The 24,947-nt window shown below is 38.9% G+C and overlaps 1 protein-coding gene across 6 annotated transcripts in view; it reads left to right on the forward strand.

Moving 5' to 3' along the window:
- AFF2 (AF4/FMR2 family member 2) overlaps positions 1-24,947 on the forward strand; it is a 559,096-nt gene that overhangs the window by 446,838 nt on the left and 87,311 nt on the right. For all 6 annotated transcript variants that reach the window (XM_031945005.1, XM_031945002.1, XM_023506974.2 and 3 more), the window contains 2 exons: positions 3,479-3,530; positions 21,743-21,780. In XM_031945005.1, coding sequence (XP_031800865.1) covers positions 3,479-3,530; positions 21,743-21,780 — 90 coding nt within the window. The remainder of the gene's footprint in view (positions 1-3,478; positions 3,531-21,742; positions 21,781-24,947) is intronic.

Consider the following 24,947-nt stretch of genomic DNA (forward strand, 5'->3'; position numbering starts at 1 on the left):
ACACAGGGATCAAGAGATTTTTTTAAGGGTGTCTCATAGTGAGTAAGGCTCACAGTCAGGTTTTGTACATGTTTTCCTGAATCCAAGCAAAGCCAAAGTATCGTTGCCTTCACATCTTAGGTGATTAGTATTAAATTTTTATTTATTAAAATAATTACCATTATTAAGTAAATAAATATTTATTACAATATAATCATTATAATTATATTATATATGATATATTATCATTATAATATATTATAATATCATAGTCATTAATAACTTAAATATTTATTAAATATTAAATTTTGAGCTAGAAATAGAAATTCTTGCTTGTATAACGAAAAAAGATAACTTACTCTCTTTTAGGATTGCCAATGGTTGCTAGGACAGAGAAGTATGATGTACTGCTGGGGATAGGTAGGCCCTGGGATGTACTGCATGGTGACATGCTCCTGGTGGCAGAGCACTATGAGACAAAGGAAAAGTGAGCTAAAAGTTACACCTGCCTCCAGCCCATGTCTGAAACCCCAGACTCCCTGTCCTACTCATAGCTCCAATTCTACTGAAAATAACATTGTAGATAGGGTCTGCTAAAATTATTAGAGCGCATTTTCTCACTATGACATTCAGTGTCTACCTAACCTAGCTTTCTTTCTAGCTACCCAGCTTTCAATAAAACTATCATATCTGTTTCTCCCAAATCTGTTGTTGTTCAGTCACAATCAACTCTTCATGAGCCTGTGGACCATACCATCCATGAATTTCATTGGCAAGGATACTGGAGGGGTTTGCCTTTTCCTTTTTTGTGGATTAAGGCAAAGAGAGACTAAGTGACTTGCCCAAAGTCACACAGCTAGTAAGCATCTGAGGCTGCATCTGAACTCAGGTCTTTCTAATTTGAAGCCCAGTACTCTATCCCTTTCGGTGCCACCTAGCTGCCTCTGAAAAACCTACTTCTACCCTTTTGCTCATGCTGCCCCTTGTACCAGACAGGATCTTCCCTAAGAAACACACACACCATACCCCTTCACTATTTTACATCCCACCTGCCATTTAAATCCTTATTCAAATGCCCCTCTCTTCCTTGAACTATTGCCTCAGTTTGTTCAAAAGCAATATCTTTCCATCTCCTAAACCATCATTATTACCCTTGAGCTATGCCATTCTTTCCCTTGTACTCTGTTATTCACAAACTTGTGTTATCCCTTCCACTAGATTAGCAATTCAAGAAAAGAGCCAAAATCTTATCTTTATTTCTTTTTGTAACCCCACTGCTGTCTTAGCTTTAGGATTTCCTACCATTTGTGTAAAGCTTTGCTTATACAGTTATTTGCATATTGTCTTCCCAATTCAAATGTGATCCATGTGGTACCCTTACCACTCCCCATTTCTGTATCTGGAACAATGCCCAGCATATTGTAAGTATGTAATAAATGCTTGTTGACTGACCCCCTGAAGACCGATCTATGGTATGTCACATGTAGTTAATTCTCCATAAATATTGTCAGTTGAATTTCTAATTGCTCATTACAAAATTAATAATTAACTCTTCATTGTAAAATTACAAGTGTCTTAATGAAGCATCTGAATTTTTAATATTTGAATTCTGTAGCTAAAATGAACAACACATTTCCTGTCCATCATAGCATGCAGAAATGAACTCTATGCTTGGAGAGAGAAGTCTGCAACTGCTAAAGAAATGGCAAGAAACAATTTTTTTTCTACTTCTCTTGGGTCTTCTATGAATCCATTATTCTTTTGAAAGCAACTTATAAATCCTGGAAATTTAGTTTATCTGAAACCAACTCTAACAATTGTCCTTCCTGTCAATCATATCCTTTGTCCATCTTGTCTTTTCAGAAGTCAGTAAATATGCCATGTCCTCACAAGGCAGAAAGTGGTAATGGCAGATACTTTACTCGTAGTTTTACAAGATGAGCAATTTTCTTAGTTATTTTCCTCATTTTAATGAGATCATTAATATCTTTTTTTTTTCAAATTGCCAATTTTAAAGTTTCCTTTTTGAGAGGCAGAGTAGTACCATAGAAAGGATTGTGGCCTATGACCACAAGTTGTACTTAAATATGGGAATGATATGCAAATTTAACGCTGTGGGGAATTCCAGGTATAAGAATTCCCTTGACTGAAGTAGCCCATAGTCCTTTTGGAATTTAGTAATTAAATGCTCTGGAGTTGCCAAAGTAAGCTAAGCAGATCCAAGTGGTGATTCATCTTTAAAGGGTATAAAATCTTTGACTTGTTACTAAGTGGGACAGGCCTAAAGAATTGCCTCTTGTCTTTGGGTAGCTCAACTGCCACCCAATAATGATACGGCCTTTTCTTCAAGGCTAATAATGGTATTTGGTTTGCAGTGGTAAATCTATCCTATTACCAATGACCAAGGATTATGGAAATAGATTATAAAGGGTTGTTTGCCAGTAATGAGTAACACTGTAAATGAAGCTCCTGTAGAAACAAAGGTACTTGTTCAAGAAACTATATTGAAAGCACCATTTTATCACCAAAATTGAAAATGCTCTTATTTTCCCAAGTGTTTTTCTTGCCTTTGAAAGAAAGTTTTGTTTGTTTGTTTGTTTTTTTACTGACATCATACGATTACATCTTTAGATCAAATTGTATGAGAAGACATCTGTCATTATGTCCAGGGGTTAATAACTAATAGTTTTATGACCAGATCTTTTGTGCCTACGCCATCCAACAGCAATGGTCACCACAAGACAAATTACTTAGCAACCAATTAAAGTTCTCTAAATGATCTTTCTTTATGACTATTTCAGAAGACTTTAAACAGGCTGTTCTTTTTAGCTCGTGGTACTTTATCTTTCATTTAGGATGACTGGATTTAGACCATGAGAACTGGGTACTTTAAGTTGTTAGTCACTCTCTAAAATGAACCCATTACATTTCTTTAATAGTATTAGTTAAAAACTGCAGTCTAAAATGCAGGAAAGAAATTATGTGTATGGCAAGCATGGAATGTCTCTGGATATGATAAAATATTATTTTTATAAAGATCTATTTTAATGGAGCAATCGATCCTGTAGGCTTGACTGATATTCTCACATTGTCAATAAAAATAAGGAAGACTACAAACACGTTGATGAAAAATGGGACATACCGGGCAGGCAGGCCTGGATGGGATGCAGTATGAATTATTGGAAGCAATGTCCACAGTGATAAGATCTCAAATACATTTGATCCATCCCTCTCAGAACCAGGTCTTATGGGGAGAAAATGTGTACAAACAGGATGTATCTTTAAATTAGAGATTGAAGAACCAAGCAGCTGGTATACTCTTGAATTCATTCAATTGCTTTTATGTTGTATTGATTTATTGAATAGATTAATAAATGTTTATTGATTTTGATTAAACAAGTAAAGGATTTCCATGACTTCCTTATAAATTTAGGAAAGACATTTCAAAAATATAATTCTAAGGTTTGCTTATTTGTTTCTTGTAATTTGTTTCTTGTAGAATGCTTGAAGACGATCTGAAAATCAGCAGTGATGAGGATGAAAATGAACAGGTAGAGTGCTTGATATCAGTCACATTGTTCTTATTTGAACTTGTCTATATATTGTGTAACAGGAAGAGAGTGGAAGGGGAAAGTGAATATAAGAAGGGAACAGGACCTGAATCATTTGAGAGAGAAGAGAAAAGAAATTACAGAATTTTGGAACTAGAATGTTAGAATTCTCCAAACCCCTCATTTTAGAGAGAAAAGAGAAAAAGGGGCAGGGGCTGGATATCATTATTTAATAGGGCCTTTAAAATCAATTAAAGTACAATTGCATGCTTTCTAAGTATGTGAGAGGCATGACTTTTGTGTTGGTTAAGAATGAGACTAAGTACATCACACCCATGAATTCCCATCTCCCAGATGTATCACTTAAGACCTAGTTTTCTGACTTCTCATATAACATTTTATTTAAAAAGTCTTTGCTGAAGACTTGTTGCTGACATTATCCTTTCTTTCATTCTACATAATAAATATTTACCATTATGGCCAAAAAATAGAGTGAAAGAAACTAACATATTCATCTGAAGACCTAAAATTCTTTGAGTATTTGAGGGTCTTGAGCAAAGGCCAAAATTATTTGGAGAGTAGTAAAGTCAGTTTATTTTATAATGATAATGCCTTTGCATTTTATTGTAATTTTCCCATCTAATTGCTTTCTGAACATACATATTTTAATAACTAACAAGGCATGCAAAAGGAAGCACATGAGCTGAAGACTTCTCTTACAACCACAATCTAGATTGGGGCACAATCTCAAAAGTAGACTTTTTATTGAAATCTTAAACAAGTATTTAGAAGTTGTAAGCAAATACCAAATTCTTAATTTGTTGTATAATTTGAGGAGAGGTGCAAAAAAATTTCCGATAAAAACTTGGATTCCATTCTCCTTCAAAAAGAGTTACTGCACCATAACTCCTCCACTAGTGTATAGTTAGTTCCACCAGCTAATGGTGTGACCCAAGCTCAGAACTTTTCCTTTCCTTTCTTGCCATATCTTCCTTCTCCTTTTCCCTCTCTTTTTTCTCCATCCTTCTCCCCTCTTTCTTCTTTCCATGCTGGTAATATGGCACAGGATTTGAATCCAGATCTTTCTGACATGCACATTGCCTCTACATCTGCTACACCATCTGAAATGACAATCCCTTCCTACCTTTGACATTTGAACTTGTCAGATCACTGTGAGTTCATACTTCCAGCAGCTCTCCTACTGCTCTCCTTAACCATTTCAGTACAGAGTAGCACAGCTTTACTTTATATTGGTCATCTTAATGCGCACTCTCTCCATCTAATCTGTCAGATATATTTATTAAATGGCATCTAATTGAAAGGCCATTTTTGGTTAGCAGTAAACTTTGACATTGCAAATTTCATTTATCAGTGTTGTGTCTGTTTCTTAACAGTCATAAATTAGTGTGTCATTTGACAATCTAAAGCAATCCAATACATTTATTAAGCACCTTCTGTGTGCTAGTGGATATTAAGATAAAGCTAAAATTATCTCTACCTTCAAATAGCTTACAGTATAACATATACACAAGTGATTTGAGTCAGCAAAGAGTTTTTAGCTGTTGGAAGGGTCAAGAAAGGCTTCCTGTAGCACGGGATGATGAGGTAAAGGTGAGAGGGGCAGTCCAAGCTCAAGGAGAAGCCTATGCAGAAGGAATGGAGGCAGGAGACAGACTGCTAACAGGAGATAAGGAAAGACTGCTGCCCTTATGAAGTACTGCCAGGTGGAGCAGTTGATAGAGCCCTGGGCTTAAATTCTGCAAGATGCAGTTCAAATCTTGCCTTAGACACTTCCTGTGTGACTCAGGGCAATTCTGTTGTGTGCTTTCTAGAACTCCCACACTGGGCTGCCAAAATATATGATCTGCACTAGCTCTCTGGAGGATCTTGGGACCAGTCTGAGTCCTTGGTCTTAGTGGATGAGTGATGAAGCAGGGGACCCACAGGGATGGTCAAAGATGGAATCCATTTATTCCAAATTATATACCCTAATACCCTTATAACAACACTGCACATGTGCTAACTATATACTGTGCATGGGGACCACATAAACAACTTGCTATTGTATGTAGATGACTCTTTGCCACCTGGTATCACTCTGCCTCAATGTCAACGCAGGCTGTCACCACTCCCTGACTTCTCAGGAAGACCGAGAGCCCTCAGGGGAGATGGGGAGCCGAACCAGCCACTGTCAGCAGGTTCCCTCTGGGCTGAAGGTCTTATACCTCACCCAGAGTTTCCCCACTATCTGTGGCCCTCTACACAGTTCAAATTGCATTCCCACTCCATTTCCTCATCTGAAAATAAAGATTGCCATAGCATCTGCCTTCCGAGGTTGTTGTGAAGATAAAATGAGAGAATATTTGTAAAATACTTAGCACAGTGGTTAGGTACATTATAAGTACTGTCTTATTATGATCATGATAAGGATGATGAGAAATCTCAGCTGGTACGTCCCTTTTATCTTTGACCTATCAAAGGTTAGTCAGACTGTAGCTATAGGTCAGTGCCCTCCAGCTACCTGACCATGCAATTGATAACAGTTTAGAAATTGTGACCATCTAGAATTTGCCACCATGTTGGATTGTTCATCTAAAGATTATGGTTAGAGTGTTTCTAAGGGTAGTCTGATAACAAAGGATACTGGTTTTATATTAGACAGGGGTGGGCTACAAGGATTGTAGTACATGAATCAATCCATCTTCATAATTTCATACCTTTAGAGATGGAAGGGACTTTATATGTCAACTAGACCAGGGCTTCTTAAACTTTGTCCACTCACGACCCATTTTTACCCAAGAAATTTTTCATGACTCTGGGCATAAAATTAAACAAAATAGATATACAAATCAAACATATATTGATAAGAAATTATAATTTAGCGACCTTCATGTTCAGTTATGGGACCCCATATTGGGTTGCCCCCACACACAGTTTAAGAAGCTGGGATCTAGACCAATGGTGTCAAACTCAGATAGAAACTAGGGCTCCTAAACTGTGTTAAGGATCCCCATAGGCTGCATATTGACTTAGAGAACCACATGTTATATTCTCTATATTCTATTGTATTTTTATTTATTCTGTTAAATATTTCCCATTTGTATTTGAATCTCGTTTTGGGGGCACTAGGTGTGTTGCAAAGCAGCCCATGAGCTGTATTTTGGATACCTGATCTGGATCCCAGCTTCTTAAACTTTGTCCATAACCCCTTTTCATTCAAGAAATTTTTCATCACCCTGGGCATATAGGCATGTAACATATGTATATAAATCAGACATTTATTGATAAGAAAATCATAATTTCATAATCCCTACATTCAGTTACATGACCCCATAGATCCAGATCCATCATGTGACCTTACAGAAGAGGAAATTTGACTATCAGAAAAGTTGAATGACCTCACTAAGGTCACATAAGTAGCCAAGTGGCATAGCCAATATTGGAATGCACAACCTCCCATTCCAATTTGAGCATTCTTTCCATTGTTGCATATGTACTGCCAACAAGTTAAGAGCAACTTGCTTAACACATTCAGTTTTCTAAATCCTTTTTAATGTTACAGCTTTATGCATCAAGGATCCCAAGAGAGTGTTTCAAGTCCACGTACAAAAGATAAATCCAGATTCTAAATGTGAAAGCTTCCAATTTGGCATTTTGGTCCCATGCCTTTTACATTTTTGCCACTTCCCCCATCAAAAACAGTATTAAACATGCTGAGCAGACATACAGGTCATCTGCATAAACATCAACAAAGCAATTAAACTGCGTTGAAATGCTAAGGCAAATTCCCTCAAATATCTAAACGGATCATGAGGCTGGAATGGGAACATTATCATATACAAATTAAAGATACCAAATGTTCAGCTTTGGAGCTTGGGGTTGCAAACAAAACAGAATAAAATACCTCTCTAAAAGAAAATGTTGTCTTCTCCTGCCTTTCACAGTTCATATCTACAGTCACATATGTAAATTATTATTTGTCCAGAAAATTTCACTCGGAAACCACTTATAATCTGGGGGACATCTTCACGTTCTCTGTTCTGCATCCAGTTTTTAAGTCATTCTTTGGACAATGATTTTTCTCAAAAATAAAAAAAAGACATTTTAGCCTCAATCATGAGCCTCTACTTGGAAGTGCTATTTAATAATATAAGCTACAGTTACTGCTTCAATGAAAGATGTAGGGTCCTAGAGAAAGATGTCCTCACTGGATGAGCCAGAGGACTACCAAAACACATACAAACTGCTATTCTTTGCTTACCAAACCAAAACATTTTTGCTCGAACTTTGAATCCCTCATTTTGTGATGTCTAGGGATGAAGTTAATAGAAACACGGTGGATGCACAGAGAGCTTCTTAGTCTATTCAGTCCCAGGATTACAGAAACCAATTTGGGGCTTGTGTTAAGGGTCTGCTAGGAATTAACTTGAGTTTACTAATGGCTGTGTTATCACTAATTTTGAACCAGTGATCAGAGGCTAAAATGACAGACTAGCTAATACCTCTATACCAATCCCCTAGGAAAATGATATTAATCATGTGTCTCAGGAATCGTTTTTTTTTTCCCTGAAGTACTCTTTTAATTTCAGTTCAATGCAGCAAACATTGATTGGTGCCCACTATGTAAAAGGCATATAGTTGTGCTAGGGACTGGGGACCAAAAGGTAAATCCTAACTAGAACATGCCCTGTACTTAGTACCTACTCTGTGCCATGTTATGGGGATAGACAGTTAAAAATAAATCAGTCCCTGCCCTTGAGGTGTTTAAAAGCTGCTGAGGGAAATGAAGTGTAAAATAAGAATAAAAGTAATTTTAGAGTGGGGAAGAAATCTTAATAAATAGAGGAATTGGGAGAGAGCTTCTGTAGAAGGTAGCACATGAGCCAAGCCTTGAAAGGAACCAGGCATCCCAAGAGAATATGATGAGAAGGAAAAGGATTCAAGAAATGGGAGGGGTGGAGAAAGGTGCAAGAGAGCCAGAATGTTGAGTATATAAAGAGGAAGCTAGCCTGTTATGTGACATAGAGAAGGTAATGTGAAATGAAAATAGATCCCGGAGGTCTTTAAATGACAATGAGAAGAGTTTGTATTTTATCCTAGAAGTCAGTTGGGAACCATTAAGGATTCCAAGCTAGGGAGTGAGATGATCAGACCTCAACCTAAGCAGTATCAATTTGTGTGGCTGTTTGGAAGATGGACTGGAGAGGGGAGAGATCGCATGATATTAGTCATGTGAGTGGAGAGAAGGGCAGAGATGCAGGCAAATTTGGAGATCTAAAATCTACCAGCTCTGGCAACTGATTGAAAATGTGGGATTTGAGAGAGAACGAACTGGGGACAATGTGGCGATAAATACATGTGGCAAAGTAGAGGATTACTGGATTCGGAGGAAAGAGACTTGGTTCAAGTTCCAACTTGGCCACATACTAAGTGTGGTTTGGGCAAGTCAACTGCTCTGTCTGGCCTTTAGTTTCCTTCTTTCTAAAAGTGGGGTGCTAGACGAGATGAGCTCTCCATACTCTGTAGTAAGTGTCTCTTCAGTTCTAATTCCTAGACTTTTCACTTTTCAGCCAATTTAATGTGTATCGTGTTTAAGCAGTCTTAGATTTCCAATTCATCGGTCACCCCTTATTCTTCATACTTCTTTAATAGTCATCTTCCAAACAATTTAAGTTGGCCTTCATGCTTTGAGCATACATGTGAGCCATGGGCTAGGCAGAGTAGTCCAATGGTCAAAGATGAAGTAGTATGATAAAATAGAAAGAGTATTAGACGTGGTGCCAGACAACTTGGCTCTGCCACTTTTATGTGTATGACTTGCGTTAGCAACTGCCTTCTATCTTACCTTTGGTTTCCTTTTCAGTAGAAGAAGAGGGTTGGATTACATGATTGTCAAGGTCCCTTTCTGATTCAAATTTTTGATCTTAACTAAGGTGCTGGCATCTCTATAGCATCATGATGATTGAGTCAAGTCAATATGCATTTTAAAGTGCTTACTATATGTTAAGCACCGAGAATACAAAGAAAGGCAAAAATAAAGGAGACAGTATTTTAATGATTTATATATAATATTTATGGAGGGTATAGGGGGGTCATGAAAAGCCTCTTTCAGAAGGTGAAATCTGAACTGAGATTTGAAGGAAGATGGAAAGCAAAGATGAAGAAGAAGGGAGGGAAATGTCAAGGAGTTGGGAGAAGGAGCCTTGGGTACAAGGAACATAAATGAGGTCAGTTTGGATGAATCGTAGAGTAGACCATAGTCAAGCACAGGACGACCTGAAAGGTTGTAAATAGAGAATTGCATAGTTGATCCTGAGGGGTGATGGGAAGCCACTGGAGTATACTGAGTAAAAAGGGGAATGACATGGATGGACCTACAATTAGATCACTTGGAGAGCTTAGTGGAGGTGGGCTGCAGGGCTGTGGAAAGAGACTCTGTGAGACAGGGTGATCAGCCAAAAGGCTATTGCAATAAAGCCAGGCGTGAGATGCCAAGGATCTGCACCAGGGCAGTGGCAGCAGTAGCATTTGAGGTGAGAAGGGAGTATAGGAGAGATGTGAATAGAGAACTAATAGGCCTTGGAGACAAACTGGACATGAGGGGTGACAGATTGAGGCGGCAAAGATGGCCCAAAGGCTGGGAACCCAAATGACAGCAAGGCCACTGGGGCCGTAATGAAGAGGGAGGACTTGGGGGGGAAAGATGAGGACTTCCATTTTGGACACCTTGAGTTTGAGATGTATGGGACAGATGCCTCCAGCCCCTTTTGTGTTTGGGGTTGTGTTGTATTTTCTTTCTGCTTTCATCTGCTTTCTAGCTGTGTGGGATTAAAGAACCCTGAAAATGAGGGGTTAAACCTGGAATCAATTTTCCTTTACAGCTGAGGAGCAGTTATTGATGCTGCGCTTGCAGTTCAATAAAAGATCTAAAGAGATAGACCTAGTGCTTCTCTTTCAATAGAAGCAGACTAATCAGTCACAAATGTTTTTTTTTACAAAGAAATTGTATTGACAGGTTTATTAAAATGGCTGTCTTGAAAGTTTTAAGCTATCCGCTGCCTGACCTATTCCAAAGGCCTTTCAAACACATGGGGGCCAGGCCCAAGAGCCCTCTGTGGCCTAGTCACAGCATCAGGTAAACATCTGCCAAATGTTTCACTGAATGAGCTCATTAGGCTTGATTTATGCAGGACAAAGAGGTGAGATGTTATAATGCAGTGGTGCAGCCTTCCTAAGTCATTGCTAACTCCGTATGTACAGCTCTCAAGACCCAGCAGGCCCAGACTGGCAGGTGGACGCACAGACACGTGGGGCACAGAAGCAAATAGGTACTGTCCAGAATGTCTTTTTAGGACTTGGAGTATTCACAGGATTTTGTTAACAGGAGTTCCCCCCACCCCACCTTGCCATGGCTTCATCAGAGCCTCATTGGGTGTTTCGCAAATGAAGAATATGGTTAAGTGTGTTTCACCAAGAGACCAAGGTCAGCCAAAGCTGCTGATTTCTGTGCCTCACAAGCCAAGTTGCCCAATTCAAATGAGCACAAAGCATCCTAAGTTGTGTGTGAAAATGGTATTTGAAGTGACTGCCATATTTTCTTTAACAAGATTTTCTTTCTTCTTCTGTCTGAGGAAGAACTTTTTCCTCTCTGAGGTAGTCACCTTCCTGTTGATATAATGACTTTGGAAGCATGACAGCTTTGCTATTGGTGTTGTTAATATTTATAGTCCTTTAAAGTTGGTCAATGAAAAAAAAGCTGTACCAGGGAAAGAGAAAGGATTGTCCCAATGCATGGGGGGACTGCCAAAGGAGGGACCGGGCTGCACCAGAAGTTGGCCTGAGGGCAGTGGAAGGACTAAAGGCATCAAAAAAGGGTTTAAGTAAATGAAAGAGCAGGAGAGACAACCTTGTACTCGGACAGTCTTGTTAGATTACCCCCAAACTAGAGCCATTGATAAAAGATAGAGTAAATTGTAGTGAATACAAAATAAATTGTGTTTCAGTTACCTCTGGTGTGTATAACTTCTAGCTTAACCCTATAGTCTAGGGGGAAAAAGTCCAAGATAAAGCCCACTTACCCAGAATTCCATCCTCCAGTTGGAAAAGTTAATCCACTACAACTGCATGCATTCATTCTGACAGTGTATTGACTTTGCAATTATGGTTATTCCCAGTTAGTAGGTGCAGGGACCCTTTCTTTTGCTATACACATTGTTCCTCCCCAAGGTTTCTCTAAATGTCCATTGACTTTATCAACCCAACAGCTCTTCTGTAATAGTACACAGTGAGAGGGGTCAGCTTGTCAAAGCTATAGAAAAATCACAAGGCTTAAGATGAAACTCATCACCAAATAACTTGGGTAAAGTCTGAATGTAAACAGTTTTTTGGTCACTGGCACCCATTGAAATCCCAGCAGAACGGGGCCAGTTGAAGACTGGCCAAAGAAAATCTCATGTTGTACTTTTGAAATTATCCAGCAATTAGATAATAAGAGAGGAAATTTTAATTTTCATTAATGACAGGAAAGTGAATAGGATAACATATAAGGTTAATAGAATAACATTGACCTTTATATTCCCCAGATTGGGTATGCCATTGTGCTTTATTAATATAGAGACTAGATTAATAAGGAAATGCTTAGGACTTGTATGATGTGATTTTTAATATGCTCTAGGCAACTATTTCACTGTTTAGAAACCTACATGCTGAAGTTTTCCATTGTAATTAAATCTCTTTTTAGTACCAAATGTTTTGACTTATGATATGCATATAAGGGACTATACATGAATACACACACATGTATAACCATAACATGCTCAAGGTGGCAGAGCTAAAAACTATCAGCTGGCTAAAATCCACAAAAGGGAACAACAGTTAGCCAATGTACAAACCAATTTTCAGTGTATAATTCAGTTATAAAAACCAATTCTTATGTATTTAACTTAAAGTAGTTACTCTTCTTTTTAATTGTAATTTATGTAACCCCCTAGTTGGGACAGAGGTGCAGCGTTAAAAATAAATTGGTACTATTTACATGTAGCAAAGAGCGCTGTGATACAAAAAATAGCCCTTTAATATGAAGGCTGCACATAGAACAGGTTCCAGGCAACTGGTAGCCATTCCGCAGGACTGCAAATATATTCCCAAGTTCCCATGGACTAGTATTCACGTCAGTCTAGTTCAAGCCAAAGAGTGATCTGCAGCCAAATTAGTTTTAGGACACACTGTTTTAGATGGGATTCATTTCTAATGTGGAAATATGTTTCCATGATTGCACATGTATAACTTATATCAGATTGCTTGCTATCTTGGGGAGGACAGTTGGGAGGTAGAAAAAATTAGGAACTCACAGTTTTATAAAAAATGAATACTAATAAATAAATACAAAATAAATATAGAGCATTAGCGGCTCTCAATAAATTAGACCACATTTCTCCAACATGTTTAAATTTTAAGTCTATATTTCATAACGGAACCAAGTTCAGTTGACATTGTCAAGTGTTATATCTGTTTAAGTAAACCATTATGCCTTGTCAAAAACAAATATAAATATGTGCAAAATAAATCTGTACAATCTGTGTCATTGTTTACTATGAAACTCAAGAGATTGTAGTTTCTCTATTGGCATAAGTCTTTTAGCGATTTGACATGATATATTGTTTGCATTTGGAGTTTAAGAGCTGGTGGATTAGGATTTGGGTTTACACCTGAAGCCTAATATAGCCTATCCCTTAAACGTACCCAGCCTATTAGTAAGGGCAGGAGGCAACCTGCAAAAAACAAGGACTTGCCACCTCTCATTTCAAGTAGTTTCTGAAAAGAAAATAGAATATAACTCTTTGTTAAACTTCCAAGGCTATTTATTGTAAGAAAAAGAAGGTATTTTAGGTCTAGAAAAAGTTCCAGAACTGGACCTAAGTAAAGTATGCAGACCTTGACTCTTCTTTTCATGAACTTTGGTGTGAAGCAAAAAAACTGACCTTGTGAGTTCCCCTCGTGGAACCTGAGGGAAATCTGAGGCCGTGGGCTGCTTGAGGCTTTCAGTTCTTCGAATATGACCCGACAGAAGCTTCTTTGTCCCCATGAATGTGCTGACTTGAACATCATTCACTTCCTGTTTTCTCAAAGTGAGGAAGGAGAGACCCTTCTCAGCAGCTGTAAACAAGAGATGGGACTGGGACCTGAGTTGCCTTAGGACTAGGGAAGAGGTGGCTACAGAAATAATTGAAATCCTAAGTTTTGAACCCAGAAATCTAGAGAGTTTCCTGTTCTTCAATGATTGGTACACACAATGACCAAATGGTAGAGTTTTGATGGAGGGCAGAAATGCCCCAAGTAAATACTAATAAGCTTTCCCTGCTCAATTTCTAATTGCTCCACCCGCAAATATGTGGGAACAGAACTTTTTGTGACTGAAAGAGGCTTCTTAACAAAAGCCATTAATACGTTTGCCTGTGAGTTATAAGCAGAAGCTCTAGGTTTAAAGAATATGATCAATTGACAAATAGATGTCTCTAAAGGTATTTATTTCCAGCAGAACAGTAGATTTAGAGAGAACAGTGTTTAATGAAATGTAAGCATTTGAAAGTTATCACATTAGCTTTGGATCTGCTGCTTAAAAAATTCCTATTTAATTTTCTGCTATTTAAGTGCACATGAAGACAAAAAAGAACACTTCTTTATTACATTTAGACTCCAAGTTAGAACAAGGTAGGCACTGACTCCTTTTTAGGCAGGAAAGAAAAGGAACATTTTAATAGGAATCTTTCTGCAGACTGTGGCTGTCCTACTAAGTCAGACGATTCTTGTGAATAAAAAGAAACAAAACTCTCAATCATCTAAATATCTGCATGGATACATGGACTGAATTTGTCCCGTTTCATCCTCTTGTTCTGGCTTCATGTAGACAGCCTGTGTAGCAAAGTAGAGCCAGTCAAATCACAGAGCAGAAGAGCCGTTTTGTGCCAGCTCCCTCCTTCATGCTCGTTAAAACACTAAAACAATTATTCTAGGTATGTATCTGCCTAAGTGAGTTAACCCATTCTATAGTTATTGATTCCAGTACATTCAAATATGTCAATGATGAGGTCATTTAGTAATGAACCAGTTCATTTCAGGTTTTTCTCCTGCAATAGTAGATCAATGCAATTTGCCAATAGAGCCCGCTAGGTTATAGCATAGTCGCGTCTCCCTGCCACCAGAGCAGTCAAGTGGAGCGAGAACAATCGAGCTCCTTGGAAACATCTAGGCACCTAACTCTTTCCCATTTTACCCACTTAGGCAGTGCCGCGTAGATATAGCCTATGCATACATTCTGATGAGATATCTCTTAAAGGGCCTTGGCCACTGCAGAGCGTGGTGCATTTGTCTAATAAAGTAGCATAAGTAGCGTGATGTCAAATATTTGTAGAGAGAAAATATAAGGGATGTATATAAAAGAATGATAATTTAAAAATCACATTTTATGTGTGACTGACAAGAGTAATATTATGGCTAGGAGGAAAAAAGCAATAGCCAAACAAACTGACTTGTGAAATAAGTTCAGGATTTAAAACAGCTCCAGACCATCTCAGCACTCACCTTGATAATCTTACCACAAAGAAAACATAGTTATCTCCTTTGAGTACTTTTGTAATTTTGCAAAAGAATGAAACTGAATCGTATTTATTGTGTATGAAATCTCCCAGAAGGGGAGAGATGGGTAATTCGTTAAATCTGGATATAAACAGGGATTAATTCTTAAGATCCTAAACCACTATTGAAATTTTATAGAGGTCATTTATCTGATGTATTAGGATCCCACTTAAGAAATCAGAGGATTATTAGGTAAGCTTCGACTACCTTTAAAATTAACCTGATAAAGTTCCCATAGTTATAGATTAAGTTTTCAAGTGCCTTGATGATTAGAAGAATCTGGTGGGCATGCAATCAATGAGATTCATTGGACAGGGGATGTTGCTGCTGCTGTCGTTGGTTTTGTCTGTGAAGGCTGGGCAGTTTTATGGTTGGTGTAATGAAGTGTGACTCAAGCCCTATTCTGTGTTTGCAACTGTACCCCTCAGGATCATAGGATTTCAATCAGACAAGGATGATAGACATCATCTACTCCAGCCTTCTCAGTTTATAAATGAACAACCTGAAGATCATAAAGAGAAGTAAATACACAGGTAGAAAATCTGGAATCCGTCATTAGTGGGTCCTGCCAATCTACCTCTGTTTCCTCCTTTCACTCAGGAAAGAGACCGATCAATCAGGAAATTGTCATGACTGGATTTTCTATTAACTTTTTTCACAAGAGGATTTCAGGCAGAATGCTATCCTAATGGAGAGGATGTAGCATGCTATAGGTTAGTATGTTGGGGTTCAGAATTGGGTGATTAAACCCAAAGAGTAGTCATGAATGGGTTCCTTTGAAGGAAAGATTCTCATCTAATACTGGAGTGATGCTTGTGGCCTTGTGTTCCATGACAGTTTTATTAGACTCTGTCCTGTTGCCTTCTTTTTTCCTCTATATTTGTAATTGTTGATCTCATCTTTTGGATGGGTTCGATTATCATTTCTACAGAAATCTTTCTCAGATCTAGATATCCATCTCTACTCTTTCCACTGAGCTTTTAGTCCAACATCCACAAATGTTTGTTGGATGTTTCTAACTGGACATCCAGTAGACATCTCAAACTCAGCATTTCAAAGCAGATCCACACCCCCAATCCTCTTTTTTTGCCATACTCTCCTCTTTCTGTCACCCTTCCTTCCTTCCTTCCAGTCACACTCATTTGCAGTCTGGGAGCCATTCTTGACTGTTTACCCTCCCTCACCATCCTCACCCCCAGTATACGATGGGTCGCTAGATTTTGTTGCTTCTATATTGACACTATCTCTTCTCCCTTCCCCTATCTATCCCCCACGCAACTGCTAAAGTAATATCCCTAAAGTACACATCTAACCTTGTCTCTCTCCTTCTCAATAAGCTTCAGTGGCTCCTATTATCTCTGTAATATAATATAAATTCCTCCATTTGGAATTCTTAAAGCCCTTCACAAGCTTTCCATTACTACCCTTTCATACACTTTATAGTGTAGCTCAGAACTGTTCTTGCTCTTCCCTATATATCTATCTTCCATCTTCATCATCCTGTCTTTTCACTGGTCATCCCCAATTCCTGTAATGCTCTTTCTTTTCTCCCCTGCCTCCTAAAGGGAGTATTTCCTGGTTTCCTTTCCAACCTGCTCATACCTTCTAAGGTTACCTTGTAGCTACTTTCTATGCATCATAGGAATATCTCACAATAAAATGTCAGCTCCTAGAAGTGAGGGTCATTTAATTTTGTCTTTGTATCTTCATGCTCAGCATAGGGCCCAGCACTATAGATTTGTTGATCGCCTATGTCTGTGAATAGATTGTCCATTGGCGCATTGTGCTGGTAAGGAAGGATCTTCTCAGTGGCTGTGAATTACATGATCCAGGCATTGGTGATAAGCTCACGAGAAGGCATGGATCCCAATATTCCCTTATTGCTGGCCTTGGTAATAAGAGAGGCCCGAGACCTAAGGAAGGGTTAATTCTACAGAGCTCAGTACACATGTCTTCAGCACTAAGATGTGTAAGGCACTATCAGCCGTGCTGTGTACGCAAGATGAAGCATGACGTAGACTCAGAACAAGGACTGTGAATCTACAAACAAGAGGGATAAAGCCACATGCACAAATAAGTATTTGATGGGAACCAACATAGGAGGGCCTGACAAAAATCTCCTAAAAACATGAGGAAGCAGAGATCATTGACTTAAGAATAACTAGACAACTAATCACTAGATACTAGTGAAGACCTCATGGAAGAGATAGCTCCTGAGCTGGGTTTTAAGGAAAGCAGAGAATTTCCCAGGCAGACATGTGGAGGGAAGTACATTTGAGTTTGGGAATTTACTCCTGAGCTAAATAGTGAGATGGAAGGAAACAAGCATTTATTAAGTACCTGCTATGTGCCAAAATTTGAACTTAGGTCTTCCTAGCTCCAGACCCAGCACTCTTTATCCACCATGCCATCTAGCTGTAAAATAAGAGGAAGACTTACCACAAGGAGGAGCTGTCAGAGACATGGTCATTGTAAAGCGAATATTGATATGGAGAATAAGGGGAGACGCTTATATTTCTCATTGAAGTAACTGTCACTTTAGATTCATCATCGTTTCATGTATCAGTGATCTTTCAGTATATTTCATAATCTGGTATATTTTATTGGATCATACATATATACATGCTCAAACTCATAAAGAAAGCAAGTGATTTGTAGTTTCTTCCCCATTTCACTTTCTTCTCTAATGCAGTCTTATCCTTGAGCTTTCAGTTTATCCAGTTTAAGTATAATTTTAGGAGAACAGCATAAAATTCAGGAGAATTATTTAGTACATTGATGTGGTTGGGACTCTTTCAACAGTAGAGAACACCACCCTCACAGAAGAGCCACTCAACATCCTCTGTAAGGAGGATAGAAGTTACCAAAACTCAGAAATTACAAATTAAAGTAGCATAATTACCTCACCTACATTTTCCAATCTGTTTAAATTACTGTAATGCATGTTTTTAAATTCACAATTAGCTGCATTCCCAATATGTCCCCTTTTTACTGAACCACACGATGCTATAGCACATCATTTCATTTATTGGTGATCTCTCTCCCATCCTGGGTCACGTATCTGCCGTGTGGAATTGTCTGCTCAATACCCGTCCTTTTGGGAAGTGAATCTCCTCATCTTTACATTTCAACAGAAAAGTTTTGGCCATTTAAAGCCACATAAAAATCATACAAAAACAATCTATTAAAAAAAAGATTTTCATTCCCATTTGTGCAGTCACTTAGCTCTTTAAAAATATGAGACATCTCAAAAGAAGTACACGTTATTAACAACTGTAAGAAAGAATGCCCCAGGTCACTAATAGTAAGACAAATCCATATCCAAACAATGCTAAGGTACCGCCTCATGAATATAAAATTGGCAAAAATAATAAAAAATGAGAATAGTATTGGATGGGTGGTATAAATACAAGCATACTAATGCATTGTTGGTGGAACTGTGAATTAGGAAAACTACTCTCAAAGCAACGTGGAATTATCTTAAGAAAGTATCATAAATGTCCCTCCCTTTGGCTTAGAGATCTCACTGCTAGGTGTATACTCCAAGCAAATCACTGTCAAAAAGAAAGTCTCACACTTGCCAAAATATTTATAGCAGCACTTGGTGTAGTAATAAGCAACTTGAATTTTAAATAGGTATTAAATAGGCCAAACAAACTGATATGGGGATGTAATGTAATAAGATGATGCTATAAGAAACAAAAAACATGCTGAATCTAGAGAAGCATGGAAAGACTTAAACATGAACTGATGAAAACAGAAGTAAACAGAGGAAGGGAAATAATACAGACAATGACTACAATAATGGAGGTGGAAGGAATACTAGAAAACAATCAAAACTGAATGTTGTGAGATACCAGTTAATAAACTTGGTCCCAAAGCACAGAAAATGAGAAGAAACTATCCTCTCCTTCTTCCTCCCCCCCTCCCCCCACTTCTTTGCAGAAGTGGACGTCCTTGGATGCGGAACATAATAGCAAAAGGTGTATAGAGGTGGGTGTGTGGGTGTGTGTGTGTGTGTGTGTGTGTGTGTGTAAGAAAGGATTTTACTGCATTATTTTGAAAGGATTTTACTGCATTATTTTCCTTTAAAAAATCCTTTGTTATCTCTCTCTGAGAGAGGAAGAAATACAGGGAGTCATCTAAGCATTATAAAAACAAAAGATATCAAATCAAGTATTTTTAAACGAGGGCAGAAGCTAACTGCATGCTGGATGAACTCAGTACAGTCGTTCTTTTTCATGAGGATAAAAGGGATGGGCAGAGAGAGATTTGAGAAGAACAGTTCGAAACACCTCTGACTCGAGCTGTGAATTTCAAACCGATGAAAAGTTAATTACTAAAGCAAAGAGAATGACTTGACTGAGACAATCTGAGTCAATAGCAACCCAGGAAAAAAAAAGTCATTTGAAGGAAATATTTTCCTGTAATGATTTTATAAAAGACTACATTTCAAAGGGACCTGCCCAAAACACAATTGTATTCCTCCTGATCATAGGGAAATAATTAGCTCAAATTGGCTGGCTTGATGCACAGATAGCATTTTCAGATGATACGTTTCTTAATCAAAGCCCCAGTTCTTCACCGGCCCCTCTTTGATTTCTTACTCTACCCCCTCTTCTGAACCTGGGAAAACTCACAATGATGCAGTCGCTCTGTTCTAAAAGAAATGGAACACACTCCTGAACCTAGTGCCATTTTAGTAACCTGAATTGTTGGAAGAAAAAAAATGAGGAAAAGCCAGGTGCTTTCACAATTTTGAGGAGCTAGGAAAGGTTTGGTCTCAGTGCTTCCCCAATTATCTTTCTGTGGACTGCTACCCCAAACCACTTCCCTCTAGGCAGGATCAGCACGTGAGAGAAAGGAGGCCTGCGGATGGGTGGAAAAGCTTTAGAGCATGAACAGACTGATGGATTTGTTGCCCAGTATCCTGCTCTTCCTTTGATATCATCATTTGGCAGATCTGGAAGATCAACTCCAATGGCAGAAATACATACTTTGAGAAGCAATGTGAATTAGCGATTCCCTCTCCACCATGATTATGTCACTAAATTTCAGGTGTTACAAGAGCCGACGAGAGATTGTCTGTTTCTTTATTTTAGCCTGTTAGATCTTCGGCTCGCCTTCTTGCCATTTTAGCAATTGCCAAATTTCAGACACGGACAAATGATTGACATATAGTTCTTGATTTCTAGCCTAGTCCAAGAATAACAGATATTTTTTTCTTTAGCAACAGATCTAAATTTCATCAGACCAGAAGTGGGATTCCAAAATCAAAATATGGCAGATTAAAATTAGGTTCAGAAAGATGAAGTTATTGAACAAGAATGCAGATTCCATATTCTAATGTTCTATTGCATACAATACAATCCCTGTCACAAATTTACTTTTTTCTTCTCCATGTCTCTGGTCTTCCCTCCATTCCTCATCTCCCTTCTCCATCTCCCTTCCCCCTCCTGCAAAGTCTTTATGAAACTAATACTGCTACTTGGACACCGTTAAAGGACACAGCTTTATATTCTCCTCCTTTTTTCAACTCCCCTTTCTATTACTATGATTTATTTAGCTTAAATGCATTCTAGAAATCTCTGAGTTTGTTTCTGATGCCATAATTATGCTATAGAGGTGGGGGGAGGGGAAATCATCCCTAAAAACCTCCAGGTGTTTAAACACTTTGGTAGACTGTAACCATTCTACCATCAGTGCCCCCAGCTGTGTTGCTTAGCAACATTTTAATTCAACAAGAATCGAAGGAGATGAAATCCCTGTGGAGAGGGAAACAGAAATAAGAGGGCCGTTGACAGATGATCTGAGTTGTTTCTTCTAATATACTGTGAAGATCACTAGCTCTTTTCATGAATGATAAATGGACTGTACACAAATCAATGGATTCAGCAATAAACTGGAACCCAGGCTCCACGTCCAAGCTGGTGCAGGCCAAGAGGCCCAGAGATTGACTCATTTAGATGATTCGAGCTCTGTTTTCTCAAAGGCTTCACAAGTATAAATCGAGCTGAGCTTTTGGACATCCTTTGCCCTTTTGTGGTGTTGGCCGATAAAAAACAATTTGGCAACAGATTTCCTTTGGACCAAGTCACGGGGTGGGAGGGGGGTGTTATGGTGGCTGGTGGTCACAGGAGGGATCTGTGATGATGTTCAGCTTAGTAGATTCATGTTACCCACCTCAAAATGCAAGAAGGATTCTGTGTGAGCAGCCTCCTCCCCCTATTTTTAAAAAAATCACATTCATAGATGCTAGAATGAAGAAATGCACATGAGGAAGATTACAATCTAAGTAGCATTTTTCACTTTGCACTTGTGAGATTCCTGCTGAATTCAAGATTGCAGCCATGTGCTGTCACGTCAGCGTCTGGAAGCAGACCTGGCACAGGTGACAACATTCCCTTGAAGAGATGAATTTGTTTTTTGTCTCCAGCTCTAGTTTCCCGAGGCAGCCTGCTTCAGTTCACTTAGTATGGTGCTGGGAAGTGTTCTGATATCATAGATTATCTTGGCAATCATTTAGAAGATTATGCCTATTAATGTTGCTTAATTGCATTTTTTTCTTTCATTTACAGGACGTGGAAAAGGCAAAAGCCACGGACATTCCTTCAAAGTAAGTTCTTTTTGATATCAGTTGGATATTTCAACTTTAACGCTGTCCATGAAAAGAAAAATAATTGTGTGTGTGAGGGAGGGAGGGAGGAAGAGAGGGAGCGAGTGGGGGTGGGGGGAGAGGGAAGGCAGGCAGGCAGGCAGGCACTGGAGTTTGATTTAATCCTGAATTGTGGCCATAAAAAATTCTCTTAATCAGCAGGGGCCTGCTTTGGTTTTCCCCATATCCCTGATGAGCAAATGCCCTAAGTTGTGCCCAGTTTACATAAATTAATATGTGCATTCTATGAATAGCTGCCAAATAATATTATAATCATTTTAGACAAATAGTACTTCTGGCCTTGCGGGCTTTGCACATGCTAAAAAGATTACATTTTTAATTGCAAGCCTTAGAAAGATCTGACAGAGAGGGAAATCACTGAAAGTGTGCCAAATGCTTTCTGGCCACGTGGGAATGTTTTGCACCTACCTTATGTGCCTAGGCCTCTCTGCTCTCGTGATGAAAAGCTCAGAAAATTCTCTTTTTCTTTTCGTGCTGCTGATTTCTGAAAGGTGAGCTAGCCAGGGCCAATTTCAGGGCATTTTCTGGAATATTGTTCAGTTGGAAGGCGGCGGCATACCACTCATTTCATTACGGTACTTTCTAGACATCTGGTCTGTATCTCCAGAAGAAAGGTTTTTCAGTCAAAGAGATGGTTGAGCATTAGTCATTTTGGTTGATGTGGCATCTGATTTCAGTGTTCCTACATTGGACAAATTCGGAAAGCTTTTTCATTTCCAAAGGAAGGAACCGGTCTAGTTACTGTGTTGTTACATCTCAAGCGATATCATGTCCCCAGGAGTTGCACATTCATAGGGAGTAGATGGTCAGTACTGTAGTCCTGTAGCTCAGTGGTTTGGCGCATGGCACTAATGAGGTTGATCTCTGGGTGGGCTCGTTAGTGTTCCACTTTCCCACCGTCACAGTGTACCACCAACCCTGACTGGCCATCTCCCAACTGAACAACCCTCCATCGTGAGAGTGTGAGCCAGAAACAAATCTATTCCCATTGCAATAGAAACTCCTTCGAAGCCCAGAGCCAATGTAGGTCCCAGGGGAGCCTCAATGCCCAACCATTTTCTTTGCATAGAACTTTCCAAACCTACACTGAAGGTGGCAGCAATTTTCTTTTCACTTATTGCTAGAAATGGTTTCTACAAATAAGCGTATGTTTTTTATGGCTGTGTTTATTCATGAGAAAGATTCCATAGAGTATCCAGCAAGTTCAGGACTATAACAAGGAGGAAAAAAATAGATTGGGGGTCAGGTGTGGGGGAAGCCATACGGTGAGATGGGAATTGCCTGAAGGATCAATAATATAACGTAGAGTTTTTGAGATTTTTTGAAAGCCTTAATTGGTTTTTAAATCTGCTCGGTAACAAACCCAAGTCACAACCAGCTTCTGGGAGTTTGGGATTGTCCTCCAATTTAAAAAGCTATTGAGCTCAGTGGGGCTTTGTACTCTCTTGTGCTTGGGTTCGTATTAGCAACTCACCATTTGGGTATTTCCATCAGAGAATCATAAGAAACCTGAGCCCTGGAAGTAAGTTAGGACTACATGGGTTCAACTTGACAGCGAGGGAAAATCTTTGATGTTTTGTTGGTGAATTAACAGACGCTCTTAGTCTCCAGGTAGTTGGTCCCACATCACCACTGATGCTTATGGCAAGAAAAGTTCTAGAGGCCAGATTAAGCACTACTTCTACTTTCTGTGCTGTTATAGGTGACCCTGAAACAAACTCAGCAATTAGAAGTCCCTTGGCCCTCTCCATGCAAGTATGTCTCTCAGGCTACAACTATAACTAGATTTGGCCCCTTCCAAAAAATATGGACCTCCCCCAGAAGAAGGCATTATCAGTTTTAGAAGGGTGATCCAGCCCTCTCTCTCAACTTAATTTGAGTCCAACCCACAAGTGGAGGGGGCTTATCCTTTTTTTTTTTATTTAATAGCCTTTTATTTACAGGATATATACATGGGTAACTTTACAGGATTAACAATTGCCAAACCTCTTGTTCCAATTTTTCACCTCTTACCCCCCCACCCCCTCCCCTAGATGGCAAGATGACCAGTAGATGTTAAATATATTAAAATATAACTTAGATACACAATAAGTATACATGACCAAAACATTATTTTGCTGTACAAAAAGAATCAGACTCTGAATTATTGTACAATTAGCTTGTGAAGGGAATCAAAAATGCATGTGTGCATAAATATAGGGATTGGGAATTCAATGTAATGGTTTTTAGTCATCTCCCAGAGTTCTTTTTCTGGGCATAGCTAGTTCAGTTCATTACTGCTCCATTAGAAATGATTTGGTTGATCTCGTTGCTGAGGATGGCCTGATCCATCAGAACTGGTCATCATCTAGTATTGTTGTTGAAGTATATAATGATCTCCTGGTCCTGCTCATTTCACTCAGCATCAGTTCGTGTAAGTCTCTCCAGGCCTTTCTGAAATCATCCTGTTGCATTTCACAGAACAGTAATATTCCATAATTTTCATATACCACAATTTATTCAGCCATTCTCCAACTGATGGACATCCATTCAGTTTCCAGTTTCTAGCCACTACAAAAAGGGCTGCCACGAACATTCGTGCACATACAGGTCCCTTTCGAGGGGGCTTATCCTAGTGAGGGCCTGCCTCCCACCCAAGAAAGTAGCAGGTGACTGATCACAGCCCCAAAGTCTTCTCCCTTCACACTTACCATTTAGTTTCATGAGTGTCCTTCTAGCCAGTGGCTTTGTGATGCTCATTCCCAGAGAAAGGATCTCTCCTAAGTCTCCGGGGGTCTCTTTCTTTGAATATGCGATGTTGAATGTTTGTATCTGGCACTGGAGAAGCAGAGATTGTCTGGCTCCAATGGGAAATTGGAATGCAGATAAGTGAATACCGCAAATATGTATTTGTATTAAGTACTGTCATTACATTAGGAAAGGGCAATAGATGTGAATTACTTCTTGACAGCCTCGGTTTACTTTCTTAGCCCATTCTCTTTCCGTCCATTAAAAACCAGCAAACCGACTAAAGAGGATTTATTGACCGCTCAGCATCGTGCTCGTGAAATCCTACTTGATAAAAGACATTTTTATTGACATAGTTTGAGGAAGGAAATATCTTATAG

The sequence above is a fragment of the Sarcophilus harrisii genome, chromosome X (assembly GCF_902635505.1).
Source record: "Sarcophilus harrisii chromosome X, mSarHar1.11, whole genome shotgun sequence".
NCBI classification, from domain to species: Eukaryota; Metazoa; Chordata; class Mammalia; order Dasyuromorphia; family Dasyuridae; genus Sarcophilus; species Sarcophilus harrisii.